The following is an 18,662-nucleotide window of genomic DNA, read 5'->3' as shown; positions in this document are numbered from 1 at the left end:
TATTATTCCAGTTTTTTGAAAGAACTTGAAATAACGCTGAGAGGGTCTATGTCCCCCAGGGTACTGCCGGACCGTATTGATATATATCAACTTGATTTATATGCTCTGCTGGTACTATCTAATATGCCGAACCGTACCTCACCTACTCCACTAACGAGTCTAGGGAGTCACCTACGCCTACTCCCTAACCATATCAGATAGTTACCAGGGTACGTTTCAGCAGTACCCTGGGGGACATAGACCATATTAGCTGAAATAACATGAATGCAAGAATTATTCAAGTTTTATCAATTTTTAACTTGAATTATCATGAATAAACATGGACTTAATATCCTACTTGAAGTTTAGCTCTAGTAACTAGAGCTACTTGAAGTTCAAGTTAATCCAAGTTAATTCCAGTCTCAGAAAATGCAAGTATCTTGAAATAACTGATATTTTAAAGGTTGTCATCCACTAAGTCAAAATTTCTTGAAATAACTGGTATTTTATTCCAGCAGCCCGCAGTAGGAATTGAGTAAAGTCCAAATTTCTTAAAATAACTGGTCGATTCGTGCGACATCAATCAACAAATGTTGCAGAGACATTTGATTTGAGAGAAATGTCACCTCGACATCGACAAGAAATCAAACCACTAATTGACCACTTTTTGCTTTTAGTTCAAATTAACTCTTAAATAGAGTTAAGTTAAGTTAACTCTAAATTAATTCTTATTATGTTGACTTCTTATGTTAATCATGTTAAGTATGTTCATTATGTTATCTTCAATAAATACATAATATATAAATAGCTATGCGTATGTCATATGTGTTCATCGTATAGCAACCGCGCAAAGCATTATGGGTAAAAGGGCTCGGCTGCAAAAATTATATTGTATCATTACAAATCCAGCTAATCCATCAAATATACACAGTATCAGTGTTTAAAAAACATACAAGAAGGCAAGTCAATATGTCTACTATTGTTGTTATATAGTATTTGTCGTGAAACCTGAGTAAACACAACAATATCGCATATTTTCCTATTACCTACCTATATGCTTAGACAGTCACTCCGTCTTCCTGATGAAGAGCAGCATCTTGTCCTTGACGACGGTCACTCCGTCTTCCTGATGAAGAGCAGCATCTTGTCCTTGACGACGTCCTTGACGACGGTCACTCCGTCTTCCTGATGAAGAGCAGCATCTTGTCCTGACCGTTGTCCTTGACGATGGTCACTCCGTCTTCCTGATGAAGAGCAGCATCTTGTCCTGACCCTTGTCCTTGACGACGGTCTTCTCCGGGTTGAGGCGCTTGAGAATCTGCGCGACGCGAGTCACCATCTGCTCGCTCGTCATGTTGCGGCAGCCCTTCTTGAACTTCTGCAGCAGATCCTTGGTTGTCATTGGCTTGCGCATCAGGTAGCGCTTCACCGCCTCCTCGGTGATGCCCTCGCTGCAACGTGCAACAGCCAACATGGGAGTTATGGTTACATCTACAGATCGGCTTCGGTTATTCGGTTATCTCATTTATCTGCTGCCAATGGCAGGTAACATGATGCAGATGCCATCTATTGGTTGCATTTATCAGCTTCACCTATCAGCTTCATCTATTAGCTTCATCTATCAGCTTCACCTATCAGCTTCATCTATTAGCTTCATCTATCAGCTTTATGTATCAGCTTCCTCTATCAGCTTTATTTATCAGCTTTATCTATTAGCTTCATATATTAGCTTCATTTATCAGCTTCATCTATCAGCTTCATTTATCAGCTTTATGTATCAGCATCATCTATTAGCTTCATCTATCAGCTTTATCTATCAGCATCATCTATTAGCTTCATCTATCAGCTTTATCTATCAGCTTCATCAATCAGCTTTGTGTATCAGCTTCATCTATTAGCTTTATCTATCAGCTTCATTTATCAGCTTTGTGTATCAGCTTCATCTATCAGCTTCATCTATCAGCTTTATCTATCAGCTTTATCTATCAGCTTCCTCTATCAGCTTTATCTAACTGCTTCATCTATCAGCTTTATGTATCAGCTTCATCTATTAGCTTCATCTATCAGCTTTATCCAACTGCTTCATTTATCAGCTTCATGTAACAGCTTATGTATCAGCTTCATCTATCAGCTTTATCTATTAGCTTTATGTACAATGGTTTTCTACAATGTTTGTATACGATGTTCCTCTATCACAGGCCTGTTGTCAGAAATATCATGAATAATTACTGCCTCACTCAGCAGTCTGCAGTCTGCAGTCTGCTAATCAGTCTAGGATGACAAAACGTTTGCAAGACACTTCGTTACGACATCCCAGATATACGGTGTCATAACTACTTATGATACTTCTCACAATGTGCTACCGCTTTAACTATAAATCTTGACCTAGCAACGATCCTAAGCCTCTTCGATAAACTGTGTAAATTAGTAATTCATAACGTACATATATACGTGAATAAAACGTTGTCTGCATACAGAAAAAGCCAGTTATTACCCATACTATGAACCTTTCTATACATGGATTCATGCCCATACCTAGTGGATGGCGTTGCTAGAGCAGGACTCTCTGTTCTTGGCTTCTTAGCAGGACTGTCTGTCTGATCTACAGCAGTAACCGCTCGCTTCTTGCCTACAGTAAAACAACTATATTGCAATCACGTACAAACATCACCTATTTAATATCTCGCTTCCATACCGGCACACTCACAAACTCAGCAATTAAATTTACACGGTTCACAACTTGGCTTCAAAATTATAGAAATGTTCACAATTTTCAATTCCTACTAGTTTACACAGGGCTGTAACGCCCCCGAGAACGAGCCACACCAAATAAGGTCCTCTGGAGTGAATGCCGATGCAAGCGACAACCCGAATGCAATGACGGTGGTACCGACAAATTCTATCATACCCTTGGTTTCCTGCAGCTTACTGGCCGCGTCGTTGAGGGTTTTAGAAGGGTCGACTTGAGGTGTTGTGGGCCGGCTGCCACTAATACTATTACTGGGCGAGCTTTTCCTACTGCTGTTCTTGCTGCTCTTCTTCTTCTGAGCATGAAAACAGATATCGTGTTATGTGACATTACCATATAAAGAACGATGTAACGATTTTCCCCCCACTTATATCATTACAGTACTGCTATGTTTCACCCTACGTTAAGTGTATTGAAATTGTTCACCGAAAAAATTATAGTGATTTATGTAAGACACATAATTTTAAAGGAAGCTGCATAAGGTATAACAATTTAAGGTAATAATAGGTAATCCCAATTTACAATGCATAAACGTTTGGCTTCTAATACGTATGCATTGTTTGTTTAATGCTGTCGATACATCCCAGTGATGTTTAACCATGTTTGCTATATGTCAGCTTGCCTGTAAGAAGAGACTTGACGTGATGTTTGTGTCGTCAATGTCAGAGTCCGACGTATCAGAACCACTGGAGCTTGATTCTTCTGAAAACCAGACATAGCATAAAAATAGTTCTCTAACAGATCTTATTAAACCTAAAAAAAAATTGTGAATATAAAAATCTTCATTGTGGGATAAGCTTCCAAGAGTTACTTCGTACAACAAAAGGTCTTGCTTGCAGAATAAATCTACAACGGACGCTAACTACAAAGATCTTGCTATGTATAAAGACTGATACCTTCTCGCTGCACCTCCTTCTTCTTTTTGTCCGGTGTTCCGTTCTCCTTCTCGTTCTCTTCCTTTTTCTCATTTTCATCCTCGTTCTTCTGAGCCTCTTCCTCTTCCTCCATCTCTATCTCTGCCATTTCATCATCCACACCCTTCAATTGTTCTGAGTAATCCTTCACAGTTTTTACTGCTTCCCTGGAAAAGAAAAAGCAATCCACTAAAAAATTAACATGCATTCAACTGAAAATTGTGTCATAAAAATTGACCTGTTGCCTGATTACTTTGTAGATGTTGCGGATTTCATGGCGATAATTGGCATACAGTAAATCCTAAATAAGATCCAGTGTCAAATCACTACCAAGGGAAAACACTAAAAATATAAACTAACAGACAAACAAACAAACCGATAAAACGTAAAACAAATGAACTGAGGGTCTACTTTCGAATACGTCTCTCACCACTAGGCAGTAGTCACAGACCCAGATTCGCAGAACAGGAGAGTTGGGTGCTGCACATTTACTTAGTTGAATCTTTTATCTATTGCACCTACAGCTCTCACATTTTGTATGTCACATTCTGTACTTCACATCATCAAATGATTAAATGATCTAATACACTACCCTGCAGTTACACCCATCTTCAGTAATTCAATAAATCCTATAGCATTTACCCAACTCGTTATTTCGCTGGTACCCAACTGCAGCACTACCCAGTGGTGAGGAATCGTAACCATCTATTTCCGACTAACAGACTAAGTAAAGAAAAAGATCTCACTCTTCAGAAGATGAGCTCTCCGAGATGTAGTCAATTTCTGCATCGTCGTAGTCCCCCTCATCGCTCTCCTCCACAGCTTCCTCTTCTACATCTCTGTCCTTCTTCTTCTTCTGTGACTTGGTCAACTTGGGCTTGCCCTTCTTGTTACCTTTAGCTTTACTCTCTACATCCAAAAAGAAACCTGTTACTGTCCACGTCCTACGAATAAATTTCGTAAACATGCAAAAATGTAGCTAACCAAGTAGTAATTAAGAAGACAAGTGTTCGGATGTTCCTACGCACAACGGGCGCGCAACACACACTTGTCTACCATACCCATATGGATTCAAGAACTCTAGGGATGCTCTCACGTAGATGCTCTACATATACAGAAACATGACTCTACGTACTAGATATTTAGGAGAGTTTTGCACATTGCAAGAAGTTACAGGATGCCTAAAAGCTATATTGAGCTAATGGGACCTTCATTCTCGCCTTTCACACATGCACATGCTGAAAGCAAGCTGTGTCATCACACAGACAGCCAGTGTCTGGACTCACGCTCATGTCTAGTTACCTCATGATAAGATCAGGAGTCTATCAATATATGATATGATATCTAATATTATGATACATAATATTGAGAGACTGGCCTTAAACGCAATGCCGATTACCTTCCTCTCCACCCTCTGCGTCACTGTCTTCCTCGTCCTCATCCGAATCCTGCCATTCATCGTGATCTGTCAGCCTCTGCAAGCCACAAACACACACCATGGTTTAATCACTACGGCTCGTTGACACCTCCAACCACTACGAAAGTATCGTCGTCAGGACGAAATACGAAGATACACTCGCTCGTATTATGATCTTAAAAAGATCTCCTTGATATTTCTGCCACTGGAATTTTCGTCAAAAACAACCATTAGTGGTTATGATATATAAGTTTTAAAACGTCATAACTTTTGCATGACACTTCACTTGTTGTGAGATTTTACATTCATGATATCATAACTAATGACTTTCTGACAGTGGGCCCAACTAAGATTCTTGGCCGAGATTTTAGAAAACGGTTCTAAAATCTCAGGATTCGAGAATGTTTCTGAGGGTACTTGAATAGTCCCGAATAGTAGCAAAATTCTACTCGCATTGCAAGTGTCTGAAAAGATTCCTACGTACTGATCACCGATAAAATTATGCAGTGAACCACTGCACTCAAATATCACGTGAAGGAATGGAAAACTAACGCTCGAGGTATCGCATGATGAGCATGGTGAAATAGCACTACTTGGTTGAAATGGATTTAGAGAGATAAGATCAAGATAGTGAGAGGGAGGGAGGGAAAGAGAGAGAAAGATAGAGCGAGAGAGAGAGAGTGCACGCGTGAGAGAGAAAGAGAGAGAGAGAGAGAGAGAAAGAGAGAGAGAGAGACAGAGAGAGAGAGAGAGAGAGAGAGAGAGAGGGGGGGGGAGAGTGAGAGAGCGATAGATGAAAAGCCACATACGAAGCTGCCCCCAGATTTGGACGACGACGACGATTTCTGCTCCTTCGTCTTCGGTTCGGCGTCGACCTCCTCCACCTCCTCGCCCTCCGCCTTAAGTCGCTTCCTCACCATGATCGAGAAGTGGTTCAACACCTTGTTCCTCCTGTGCAGTGATGATGCAAACGCTCACATTAACACTCCCATTTTGTAAAAGATGACGACATCACAACCTGCGCAGGAGCCTGTCCCTGTGCTAGGCCCTGCAACAACTCTCCAACGCACTGTGCCAACCTGCCCGATTCTTTTTTATCACGTGACGCTTGATATAACTGGGATATCATCTCGAACCCTCGTTCTGTGTAAGATTAGTTCTGTCTATGCCAGGTGCCTTGCTTCAAATTAAAATTTGTTATTTAGAGAATAGAGAATTCGTTATCAATACGAGTTGCTTCCACAGTATTGTAACAAGCGCTGCTACACAGGCTAGAAGCATTATAGATGAGACTGAGAGGCCACAATTAAAAAAATATTTGTTTGCCCTCACCCGACCCAGGCTGAAAAGTTTGGGTAGGTAGGTAGGCTTTTTTTTAGGGGGGTCTTTATAAATTCAGCATGGTGTCTACATGCTCGGGTGTGCTTGTGTGGAGATACCTTTATGTTGAATGTTTGTTTTGCTTGGTACATATAATGTATTGCCTACAGATTTATATAATGTACAGTGATACAATATGCAAAAAAAAAAGAATGGGAAAGATCAATAAAATCAAGAGCGTATAAAGGAGGAGAGCGTACAATTGTGAAATGCTGAAACCATGTTGCAGTATTAGTCGAATTAATAAACTTTCCCCGTTTTATTTTGACGATTCTTTGCAGTATTATTGATCAGCTGTCCTACCTTGTTAATATAAAACAAACCGCATGTACCTACGATGCCCCTACGCTGAGATAATGAGCGGTGAAATTCTGGTATTTTTGCCAAAAACTGTCTCAGGATACCTGCTGACTGCGACTGGCTCTCGCTTTGAGATAACTTCGGGAAACCTTGCGTGTTTCCGTCAATGATTGACAAATGGAATGAATGACGTCTGTTATTGATTGCCATAGTGATGACCCCCACCTGTGCCCACCTCACGCTGGATGTATAGTAAACTCTGCAGTACTGACGTGAGTCAGCGCTACCATGGCGCTACACAGCGGCGACCGGAAGCAACACACTGGCCACAAAGCGAGAGACAGTCGCAGTCAGCAGGTATCTCGAGTCGGTTTTCGGCAAAAATACCAGATTTTCATCGCTCATTATCTCAGCGTAGGGGCATCGTGAGTACATGCGGTTTGTTTTATATTAACAAGGTAGGACAGCTGATAAAATAATACTGCAAAGAATCGTCAAAATAAAACGGGGAAAGTTTATTAATTCGACTAATACTGCAACATGGTTTCAGCATTTCACCGTTGTATGCTCTCCTTCTTTATACGCTCTTGATAAAAAAATTTAATCGGGCCCTTTTTGGTCGGGTGAGGGCAAACAAACAATATTTTTATTATGGCCTGAGAAGCTACTTTGATCTGATTTGGGCACCGTGCACTACTGCACTTGTAACATTGTGCGGATTGCGATCGTAGCATCAACAAAGAATGCACCGTGTGACAAGTGACTGATTACGTTAGGAAGGTCAACAGGTTTGCATCGCGTTTTGGCTTCGATTACCTTCCGAATTCCTCCTCTGCTTCCTCGTCGTTCAGTGTCTTGTACCGAGCGACCGGCGTGAAGTTATACCAGGCATCTATGCTGTAGGCCTCAAAGGCACCATCTTGTGCTTGTGTGAATACGAAATATTTGGAGTTTTCCGTCACACCGCCTTCTCTGATACCTTTGTACCTTTAGCGTCACAAATTTTACATAATTACAATTACGCTCGCCAAAAAAATTACAATTTTCTCATTTAATAAAAATACACTTCGAACAACATACCAGTCGTTTCGTTTGCGGCTCGTTATAAAATGAAACACACTACCTTATTCGAAACGAAAGCTAGTACTGGTAATATTCTACGTTCATTCCCCACCTATATAAGCTAGGCCGACAACTTTACACGCCATAACATATCACCACTATTACAACGTGCACTGACTTTCACGTGCACAACAAAATTCATAAAGATGTAAGACAACAGCATTGTTGGAGCATTGTGGCATGTACTCAGCTTGCCTTTTCCCATTTTTTCCTCCTTCTCGCAGCAACCACGGTTGCGCTTCAGGGTCGTATTTCTTTGTGACAATGCCGTACTTCTTTCTGCGTGCCTCCTCTCTCTGCTCCCGCCCAAACTCGCTACCGGCTCCATATTTGGGCATGTCTTCAGCAACCCGAAACTCTTTCAGGTTGTTCTCGCGCACCATTTGGACCTGCGTAATTCGTAAGTTACAAACACCTTAGTTATGACACAAAAAGGAAATTTGCTCTTGTGAAGTTTTCACAAGAATGAATGGAATTTTTGATCTAGAAACTCTCCTACCTGTGTTACATCACAGGGGTAGAAATTAGTTTGAAAATTTTTCAGGCCAGCCAGGCCTGTAGGTGAGGTAAGTAAAAGCTGAGGTGCTGTAAGGGATTCTACAAGCCAGCCAGGCAAATTACAGGCCCGCATCATTCCCGGATACCGCAGAATTTCTTTAAAATAAGACTGAAATTTGACATTTTTACAATGGTTTATTTATGTACAGTAATACAAAGAACATATACAGTGACTACTAATGAGCTGTCAGAACTCTCACTGTCCTCCCTGGTGTCCTCACTCTCTGGACTGTTTTTTAACTGTTGGCTGACCTGCACTACAGCAATAGAATGTACACAACATCTCTGAATGTTACGGATTGGATTTTCTACGGGCCCTTCGAGCTTGCTATTATTAGAAATGTCAGACCCGAGCCTTAAAATACGGGCATCGAGCCCCTTAGGATTTCGACCCATGCATCATTATATAACCAGTATATGTGTTTTACAATGTTTGCTTTCACCATATATATATATATACATCTTCGCTAATGTTTACTTGCATTCACAATTGTGTTTGTAATAGGGGAAATGGGGGAGGGCATTACCAAATTCTTTTGGCCAAAAAACCATTCGCAAGAACAGACCTTCAATTCTATAGTGGAAGTCAAATGGGTAACATGATCACGTTAAGATATTTCGAGTTACGAACATTTATTTACTGTATATTATACTGTGATTCTAACTTATGCAACAATAATTTCAGAATGATACAAACCTGGTTCCACTTAGCCATATCGACATTATAGGATCCATTGAACTTCATCACATCATATTTTTTGCTTGTTTCCCTAAAAATTATCGAATTATTATAACCTTTAATACAAAAAAGCATGTTCATACCTCATTCAAATTACAAAAACACACACACACACATGCACATCCACGCACGCACGCACACGCACACGCACACGCACACGCACACGCACACGCACACGCACACGCACACGCACACGCACACACGAGGTCACATATACTATAGGACAGTACAGCTAGTAATAAATTATGCCAGATTGGTTTAATTATGATGAAAATTGGTCTCTCCACTATTGTACTTTCACGCACATACAAGAAGTAACTAGCAATTATCGATTCAGGTAGTTGAAATCAATTTGGTTATGTATCTATACAACTTACTTTGGCACTTTCACTACAAACTCCTGGACAGTTGTGCCAGGAGGCACTGATGACGTGGTGGAAGAAGTAGATGTGCTTGGTCCCTTTACACAGTATGCAATAATAAACACATTTATGCCATTACCAAATGAAATAAATAGAAAAATTATTACAAAACGAGAGCAATTTAAATAAGATAATAAAATCATTACAACATGGGCAATTTTAATAAAATGCTATATATGTGACCCGCTCCAGCATAATACGGACTAAGTCGCAAGTCATTGTTTTGAGTAATGAGCACGCACACATGTCAATGCTGAAAATGGCCTACCTGGACAAAAATGAGATTTTTACAAAAATAAGTTCCTACGTGCATATTTAATCCGGATATATAGGTTCAGATATCTCTAGATTATTATGGTAAAATGTTTAAATTATAAAATTTTAATTTATTATGTTTGAAGGGCCCCTGACCGCTCATCTCCGACTGGGCACCTTACCCGGAACGCTTTATCTCAAAAGCTGCATATTCCGGAATAAGTCGGTTTCCGATCTTCAAATTGCTGTAGATCGGTCAATTCTTTAGATATAGCCAAATATTATATATCATTTTAAAGGTAATTAAATGATCTATTCAGATATGCACATAACTCAATTTGTAGAATTTCCTACTTAATCCTGGTTTTGCTGGAGCAGGTCGCATATAGTTACATCAACAATTTGGGTAGAGTGGTACGAGGGACACACATTTGTGGTTCATTTCAGTGTGCATAGCAACAGCGGCGCAACAGCTGTGCCAGTGGCAGCAAACTAGCGGTTCAATTCGCACACTACACTAGTTTGAAGATATTCAGTCAAAACAATATCGGTGAGAATAGGTTTACGTAAATTTGTAACTACGTTGGCTTAGCCCTACGACGTCTAACAGTCGGAGAGCCTGGTCGGTTTAGTAGTACTACTAGTACCACAGGCACTTGAAGCGTTTCAATGAAATATAATGCTAACTAAATACGAAATCTATTTACTACCAAATTATTAATGTTTCTATACAAGTAATTTTCACCTATTATTGCCGACAGTTTCCTGTAAATTCTGTCCAAATCCTACGTCCAACCATATACGCTGCCGGCGCCATTGCTTTCGCGGCGCGACTGTTGCACGCTTACACTAATATATATAGCAGGTAGGAAAGCGCGATCGCAAAATTCGCTCGACGCTCGCTTGATTTCACACTTTCACAGCACGAAAACACATCCAACAGCCTCCATCTTTGTTTGTATGTCAAGAACAGTGTTCACTTGTTATAAAAACATAATGTCTCTGTTCGTAACCGAGCTGTGTCACGCGAAATCACACAAAGACTGACGAAATTCTCGTGTTCGCGAACCTTCCACAGTAATGTAAATGGCTGTCAAAATCAGGAAACACCTACCGGCACTCTTCGCGACTCCATTCTTGCGCCGCAATGCTGCAACGTTTTTGCAACGTTCCAATGGCGAGGCTCGTACGAGAGTTGGAAAGCAGTGCGCCGCCTGCGCACCGCCTGTAGTCCATAGACTGACACTCGCTCCCACCTCTCGGCTTAGCTTAGTCACTCGATGGGTAATCGAGGTGGGAGTGAGTCCCAGTCTATATAGCCCTGTATTCTGACAGCCATTTACATTACTGTGGAAGGTTCGTGAACGCGAGAATTTCGTCAGTCTTTGTGTGATTTCGCGTGATACAGCTCGGTTACGAACAGAGACATTATGTTTTTATAACAAGTGTCAAGTAAACACTGTTCTTGACATACAAACAAAGATGGAAGCTGTTGGATGTGTTTTCGTGCTGTGAAAGTATGAAATCAAGCAAGCGTCGAGCGAATTTTGCGATCGCACTTTCATACCTGCTATATATATAAGTGTAAGCGTGCAACAGTTGCGCCGCAAAAGCAATGGCGCCGGCAGCGTATATGGTTGGACGTAGGATTTAGACGGAATTTACAGGAAACTGTCGGCAATAATAGGTGAAAGAGAGTATAGAAATATTAAGAATTTGTAGTAAATAGATTTCGTATTTAGTTAGCATTATATTTTATTGAAACGCTTCAAGTGCCTGTGACTAGTAGCCTACTACTACTACTACTACTACTACTACTACTACTAGTACTAGTAGTACTAGCTCTAGTACTACAGCCCGCGTACATTAACTGCCGCAGGCAATATATATAGCATATATAGGCAATATAGGGCAGGTATAGCCCTGCGGCAGTCAATGTAGGTTTTATTGGGACCCATGTTCTCTATCCTTGAACCACTATGAGTACTACTACTAGAGCTATAGTAGTACGTACAACTAGAAGTTACAACGCTAAACTAGAATAGAGATTTGAACGTCAACAGACTTATCTTCACTTCATCCTTATACCCTTACAAGTCACCTGTGCAGCTGCCATAACTTCGAGTGTTATTACTAAATAAAGTGGCCTGAGTCAGTGCGTTCTAGATAACAAACTGTGAAATATGAAACTGTGAAACTGTGAAACTATGAAACTGTGAAATATGTGAAATTGTGAATGGCTTAGTTAGCCGGATGCCCTGAAGAGGGCGCGAGAAGCATAACAATATTTCTCAAATGTATATTTTTACATCTCCATCAAAAATTCGTGTTCTGATATTTTGTATCGTGTGTAATACTATTATCAAACACTCATAATATTAAATAATAAAAGTTTCTTAACAAATTTTTTTCTCTGTTATCCAGCTGATTAAAATAATTTTACCCTCAACGCAATCGTCAACGTCTGAAGTACCGGGTGTCCGGGTGTAGATCATTCTGTTAGATAGCGCGGAAGCTCACCGTGCTCATAGATACTAACCCCTTGGGTTAGTATCTATGCCGTGCTCACGAGAGCGGCCTGGGGTGGGGGCTTACGCACTGGCTACTACCGGGTTCACCGCATTACGTAATAGGCATAACTAGTACATCAAGCGGAGCGTCTGCACCACCATTGCAATGATTCTACAGATGATAAAAAAACACAACGGATTGCTTTGACATTTGTACAGACAATATATTTATTCATTGTTAATATCGACAACACTTTCTAAATCATTGGGCTGTCGCGATATCTGGCGCTGTGCCAAACACGGGGTTTTCTCATATGCAGTAATCACCTGCGTGGCCTCGCCTCCAACATGCTGACTGAAGCCACTGTACAACAACCACGCCGATCCATGAAAACGCAGCGATGGATTACGGAGTCATTTGTAACCCAACGCCCACCCTGTAGCGAGATGCCCTGCTGCGCGTGTAGTGAAGTGTTTCGCCCGTCAAAACCGCAAGAGTACCGTCAGAGAATTTAGATTTCGTCTCACCTGTCGTTTCACGCTAGCGTTGACACGACCGCCGGCACAGTTTCGGCTACGCGCGACAGTACACAAACCGCGAACAGCTGAGCCTCGTAGAAATACGGCCACACGGTGGAATGCAACACGGGAGTCGAGTCGGCAGGGCCCACGAAATTACGTTATTCATTAGCCACTGACGTCATCAGCTGACGTCATCACCCTGCACCACCAAAAAGCCGTGTTATATAAGGAAATAATGGCAGTTAAAGACCGCATCCGAGCAGAGACATCGCCTCCGCCTCCATCTCATCGTTACGCAGGCGTGTGTAGCCGACACGCGCGCCCAGTGGGGGGGATACATACTCGTACATTTGTGAAAACCCTGCAAGTATTACGATCGTAAGGCAACGAAGAAGACGCGTCGACTATTCACAATTTTACAAATACTCTTTCTATATTATAGAAACCGTTTACACCGATTTTGTTTAAATTTTCTCAAATACAATGTACAAACTGACTCGGAAGTTCCGGTGCTCCCACACATGCCCACGCGTAACGTGCCAAAAGTGTTTCTACCTACACGAGAGGCACACATATGGATGTGGACTATACTTTCATTTATGACACAGGCGAGGGAAGCATATGGCGTGTGCGTGTGTGCGTGCGTGCGTGCGTGGGCACACATATGGATGTGGACTATACTTTCATTTATGACACAGGCGAGGGAAGCATATGGCGTGTGCGTGTGTGTCTGTGAGTGTGTCCTTACGTGTTCATGCGCGCGTGTGTGTACATGCGCACGTATTTGTGTGCACGTGTAAACGTATACGTGCGCGCGTGTACTACCTATGTGTTTGTATGTGTATGCGACCGTGCGCATGTCACAAACACCTTTATCACTATCAAATGTACGGGTTAAAATATTATTAAAAACACAGTTGTATATACACGTCACCAAAAATTCTCATAACAAAGCATGATAATAAAAATTATACAAAAATCAACAAACGTTAAGTACTTCTAAAACGCAGCCGAGACATCCGTCTCTACACTTCACGCTAAACCTGCACGTAAACAGCCAACAAACACTAGTGATCAAGCTTACATAATATTTGCACATCGTCCACGCGCGGTGGCTCAAGCAGCTCTTTTCTAGCAACACATCTGCGTGATCAACGCTTCTCTAAAACCTTGCTCCGGTAGTAATTATTCCATTAAATACGTGGCAAGTAATAACTGCTCATTGTTACATAGGCGACACGGCAGGGAACCCTAACGTGTTTGTTTGTATACACTATCCTATATACACGCACCTACCATACCTGGTATAACTACTGTCCCTCGGGTCTACTGCGCACACGTGATTAGCACGTGATTCACACATCCGGCGACGCGTGTACGAATTGCGAGTACAGATCTCGCATTGGGGGATATTTTAATACTTACATATGTCGGGCACGTACGCGTGGTTAAAATAAAAAAACACCTTCGATCTCTCTCTCCGTCGGGATGACGACGTTTTAACACATTCTCAAATCGAAGCCAGAGAGCGATATACAGCCGGTTCTCTAGCAGCAGCTAGACTGCAAGATTACGCACTCCCAAGCTAACATCCGCACTCCACATTAGCAGCTGCTCAGCGATTCGTGTATCGAGACGACGCACAGTGATGCGCTGCGTCTGCCACGTGTGAACAAGTAAGTCATCATGTCCCACAGACTACTCCTCCACAGCACTACTCGAAAGACGTGCGCTCAAGATACTCTACGAGTAACGACACACACACACGCACGCACGCACGTACAGACATAATACGGGCACTTACTGGTTTTCGTTTTTTACCCTGTCTCTCCCGTGCTACTTTTTACGCGAGCGCGCTAAAACATCACAGTGTTAGAACGAGAAACCGCAAGACACTAAGAGGAGATGAACTCGTGAGCAGAGAGAGAGAGAGAATCCGTTGGTGGTCGATGCATGTTGTATCGTCACAGCGCCGCGCCGCGGCAGGCTGTTCCCACTGACTGCAGGGGAACCGGCTTGTAGTGACCGGTGCATCGTCCGACAGTGACCAATCGAAGCAGACAAATGATATGACGTGGGCATGACTGTTGCAGCATGACCCTCGCGTCGCCCGCTCGGGTTGTCGTGTGTTTCCGGAGTGATCGCCAGGAGGAGAGGCAGCTGCTGTAGCATGGGAACGCTCCGCGGCGGCCCCGCACTACCAGTTGGCGAGCCCCGGCTTGTTGAGAGTCATGAAGTAAATCTGGCAGGAGGAGCCAGAACGCGCCGAGCTGAAGAACACCTGCAAGCACAGACACGCACACAGTTAACCTGACGTTCACGCATAAGCACACAGACTTTATTATTACGACCCTTATTATTATTATTACTATTATATTATTATGGCAACACCGCGCTCGTTGCTTCCAACACACAGATGCCCCGTTGGCTGACCACTCGAGGGGAGCACGGCAGACCACGTCTACCAGCGCGTACCTAGACTAAGGTGCCCATCGTTTAACATGCACACATCTTTAGAGTGGACATACTCAATCTATATAGAACCTATACTCGTTCCCTGCGGTCTTCCTCCCTCCCCGCCCCCGGCCTCCCGCCAGCGGGTCCTAGACTAAGGTGCTCATGATCATCACATTTAACATGCACACGTGCGCATCTGTGGAGTGCTTGCTCTCCCCAACCTTCCTCTCTTCTGCTCCCCTCCAGCCTCTATATACTCTATCTATGATCTATCTATCTAGGATCTATGCTTGTTCTCTCCCCCCCCCCCCCGGCCTCCCGCGGAAAGCTGCCGACGTCTTTAGAGTGGATATAGTCAGTCTATGCTCTATCTACATAGGATCTATGCTCTCCCCCTCGCGGAGGAGCCCCGCCCGCTCACCTTGTCGTTGCGCTCGCAGAGGAACTTCAGCTTCTGCGCCTTCTTGTGCATGAAGACGCCGTCGAGGTGGCCCGTCTCGACCGAGCGAATCTCGATGGCCTTGTTGCCCCAGCCCATGATCTGTCCCGTGCCGATGTAGGCGACGGACGTCGGCAGCTCGCCCCACTGCAGCACCACGTTCTTCGTCGTCTTGCCGTACGTGTTGAAGTAGACGCCCTCGTCTGTCGCGCAAGCAAAAAAGAAACAGAGCGAACGAGTGAATCTCTGCCGGTGCCGCGAAGGGTTTAGCGGCAAGTGAATGAAGAAATGGAGCGAGCGAGTGAATCTGTCGGAGAGCGGCGAAAGGTTTGGCGCAGAGGTTCTTAACCTGTGGTCCATGAACCCCTTTTCGGGGGTGTGGATGGGCTTCAGGGGGTCTGTGAATCCCATTATATGCAAAATTGTGTGTTTATGTGCTTATGTGCATTTTTATGGGGAGGGATCCGTAGCTTTCACCAGATTCTCAAAGGGGTCCATGACTCAAAAAAGGTTACGAACCACTGGTTTAGCGGGTGCTGGGGGGATGGAAGTGAATTGCTGAAGGTGTGAAGGTTTAGCCGATGCAGATAAGATACAATTTAATAGCTGAATCCACAATGGTTCAGCAGCTGGAAAAGCTATAGAAATGAATCTCTATGCCACGGTTGTTCTAAGTCGGTAGCATCAACACTTTGACAGAAAAATTAACCCAGCTAGCTAACTATAAAATTAACATGCCCCAACTTCCACCTGTTTAGACAGGTAATTCGACTGGTAGAGTTTTGCGTCAGTCTCACACGCGTATATGACGGTGGCCGTAGAGCATTCATACTTACTGTCATAACAGAGGAGTAGCTGCATTCCATTTGTGTTTGGCAGTGGAACGATACAGTGCGGATTAATTGGCTCTTGCGTCTACAAAAAGCACAGAAAAAATATTCAAGCATGGGAAATTTTTAGGTGCAACCATTTTCGCTCGGACTTTTGGCCATGCTTTCACAGGTTTTGTCAGGTTACTTCCAAGCGACCAAGTGAGCCTATCGACATCTGACTGGCTCTTAATGGTAAATGACCTTGGGGCACTTGTGGAAACAGCTCCAATGATAAATCATGCTGCAAACGATCTAAACATTTTTCACATATAAAATCTGAATGTGAGAAATATGAAAAACTGAATGAATTAAAAGTAAAATCTTCAACTTCAACTACGCAGTGCATGAAATGTTTACGACGCACTGAAAACGGTCGGAATGAAAAATAGTCCGGGGGTGAACGAAGAGGTCAGAGGTCAGGGTTGAAAGGTCGGCACTCACGCTCTGCGGGATGTAGACGTCGTAGACGTTGCCCGTGTCGACGTCGACAGCGTGGAAGCCGTTCTGCGACCCGTAGATGACCTTTAACCTCGTGCCCTCCTCTATCGTCAGGTCGACAAGCACCGGCTTGTTCTGCAGCACGCCGAATGACTGCAAGTAACCATGGCAACAACGATCAGCGCTCGTCAACGGTAAACAAGAGAGCGGTTGCATCGCACCCCCGCAGCGCTCGTTGACGGTAAACAAGAGAGCAGTCGCATCGCACCCGTCACCGACAGCGCAGTCACAAGCTCTAAATATTATCGATACAATGATAATAATGACGATAATAATAATAATAATAAAAGCAAAAATAAATAATTGCTATTACAATATTAATAATTATTAACATAAATAGTTACTATTATTTTATTACTTACTACTTATTTACTTATTATTATTGTTATTATTACTATTTTTATATTTGTCATTACTACGAGCTCAGATTGCTGATGATGTATCAATGGATCAGAAATCTGCAGTTCTACATGAGATGTGACTGTCAAAGCACAGCGTGACATTGCCACTGTGAGCATGTTAGTTCATGACCTTTGTACAGAGACCACGCGAGTTAGTGACCTTGGTACCGAGACCACTGGCCAGTGCGTGACCTTGGTACCGGCACACTCACCTTGAAGGCCATGAACTTGTGATATGGTTTCGGTGCCCATGCGTATATCTCCACGCTGTCACGCAGACCGATCACCAAAAACTTGATCCTCTCGTATTTCACTGTAAACATTAATGCAAAAGCACTGAGGATGTGTGGAGACATGAGGCACGCAGTAGAATTGCACGAGAAAGAGTATTCTCTGATGAGAAGGAGGGCAGGGGTAGAAATTAGTTTGAGAACTTACAGGCCCACCGCGCCTATAGGTAAGGGATTTTACAGGCCCGCCAGGCAAATTACAGGCCCGCATCATTCCCTGGATACCGCAGCATTTAAGACCGAGATTTGAAATTTTTACAATGGTTTACGTTCGTACGCACAAACAGGCATTTATAGGTACGTCTCCATCATCATCATACACACGCACGCGTTCATGACCACACTGATTCACCCACACTGATCATTTACTGTGTGGAATCTGTGGATCCTACATCTTGAATGATGAAGCAAATGTTTCGGACATATAGGGCAGAGAAAAACAACGTTCCGTAGGGTCGGTTGTGGTGTGTTGTTGTACGTGCTGCTTTGGGATTTTGAAAAGCCAACATTGATTACCAATCCAATATTTGGATGACATTCTTCTTTTAATGCCAACATTCTGCCTGATGTGCTAGATGGTGTACAGAATATTGGGAGACAGGAAGCTATGCAAATGATAAAGCACATCACGGAGAGGTGTTTTACGTAAACCACGTTTGGTCATAACGTAGGAAAGCTTTTATTTAGCTCCACCCTGTATAAAATGTATATAGTTTTTCCATAATACGACGTGCTTTGCAGCTACACTGACTTATGTGTGTTAACTTGAGACAATTATTATTTACTGTATAATTCAACATGCTATATTACCTAAATCTTCTTGATATTATTTTAAAAC

The 18,662-nt window shown here is 42.8% G+C and overlaps 2 protein-coding genes across 3 annotated transcripts in view; both read right to left on the bottom strand.

The window, feature by feature from the left end:
* Positions 1-850: 850 nt before the first annotated feature.
* Positions 851-12,011, bottom strand: LOC106821201 (general transcription factor IIF subunit 1-like). 2 transcript variants are annotated; one of them, XM_014825906.1, is made up of 14 exons: positions 11,937-12,011; positions 9,536-9,618; positions 9,117-9,189; positions 8,057-8,250; positions 7,556-7,726; positions 5,869-6,010; positions 5,042-5,117; positions 4,389-4,551; positions 3,625-3,809; positions 3,351-3,430; positions 2,888-3,023; positions 2,515-2,608; positions 1,209-1,430; positions 851-1,137 (listed from the first exon to the last, which is right to left on the bottom strand). In XM_014825906.1, exons 1-13 carry the CDS (start codon positions 11,949-11,951, stop codon positions 1,211-1,213), a joined length of 1,632 nt encoding a protein of 543 aa, XP_014681392.1. In that variant the 5' UTR covers positions 11,952-12,011; the 3' UTR covers positions 851-1,137; positions 1,209-1,210. The 2 variants fall into 2 exon arrangements, with proteins under 2 accessions (XP_014681392.1, XP_014681393.1); XM_014825907.1 differs by having other exon boundaries at positions 851-1,430; positions 3,351-3,427.
* A 1,526-nt stretch (positions 12,012-13,537) lies between these two features.
* Positions 13,538-18,662, bottom strand: part of LOC106821189 (misshapen-like kinase 1) — a gene marked incomplete in the record, with an annotated part of 44,762 nt that continues 39,637 nt past the window's right edge. The window contains 5 exon segments of the mRNA XM_014825884.1: positions 13,538-15,148; positions 15,746-15,966; positions 16,600-16,678; positions 17,077-17,226; positions 17,747-17,847. Of these exon segments, the coding sequence (XP_014681370.1) occupies positions 15,065-15,148; positions 15,746-15,966; positions 16,600-16,678; positions 17,077-17,226; positions 17,747-17,847 (635 nt within the window).

The sequence above is a fragment of the Priapulus caudatus genome, unplaced genomic scaffold (assembly GCF_000485595.1).
Source record: "Priapulus caudatus unplaced genomic scaffold, Priapulus_caudatus-5.0.1 Scaffold63, whole genome shotgun sequence".
Taxonomy (NCBI): Eukaryota; Metazoa; Priapulida; class Priapulimorpha; order Priapulimorphida; family Priapulidae; genus Priapulus; species Priapulus caudatus.
This window is presented reverse-complemented; position numbering and strand designations above follow the sequence as displayed.

Excerpts from the sequence above, each read along its gene's own strand:
- LOC106821201 (XM_014825906.1), bottom strand. Across the intron at positions 8,251-9,116 it reads ATATGGCTAAGTGGAACCAG|GTCCAAATGGTGCGCGAGAA; the intron begins GTTTGTATCATT and ends CGAATTACGCAG. Across the intron at positions 6,011-7,555 it reads GCAGAGGAGGAATTCGGAAG|GAGGAACAAGGTGTTGAACC; the intron begins GTAATCGAAGCC and ends ATCACTGCACAG.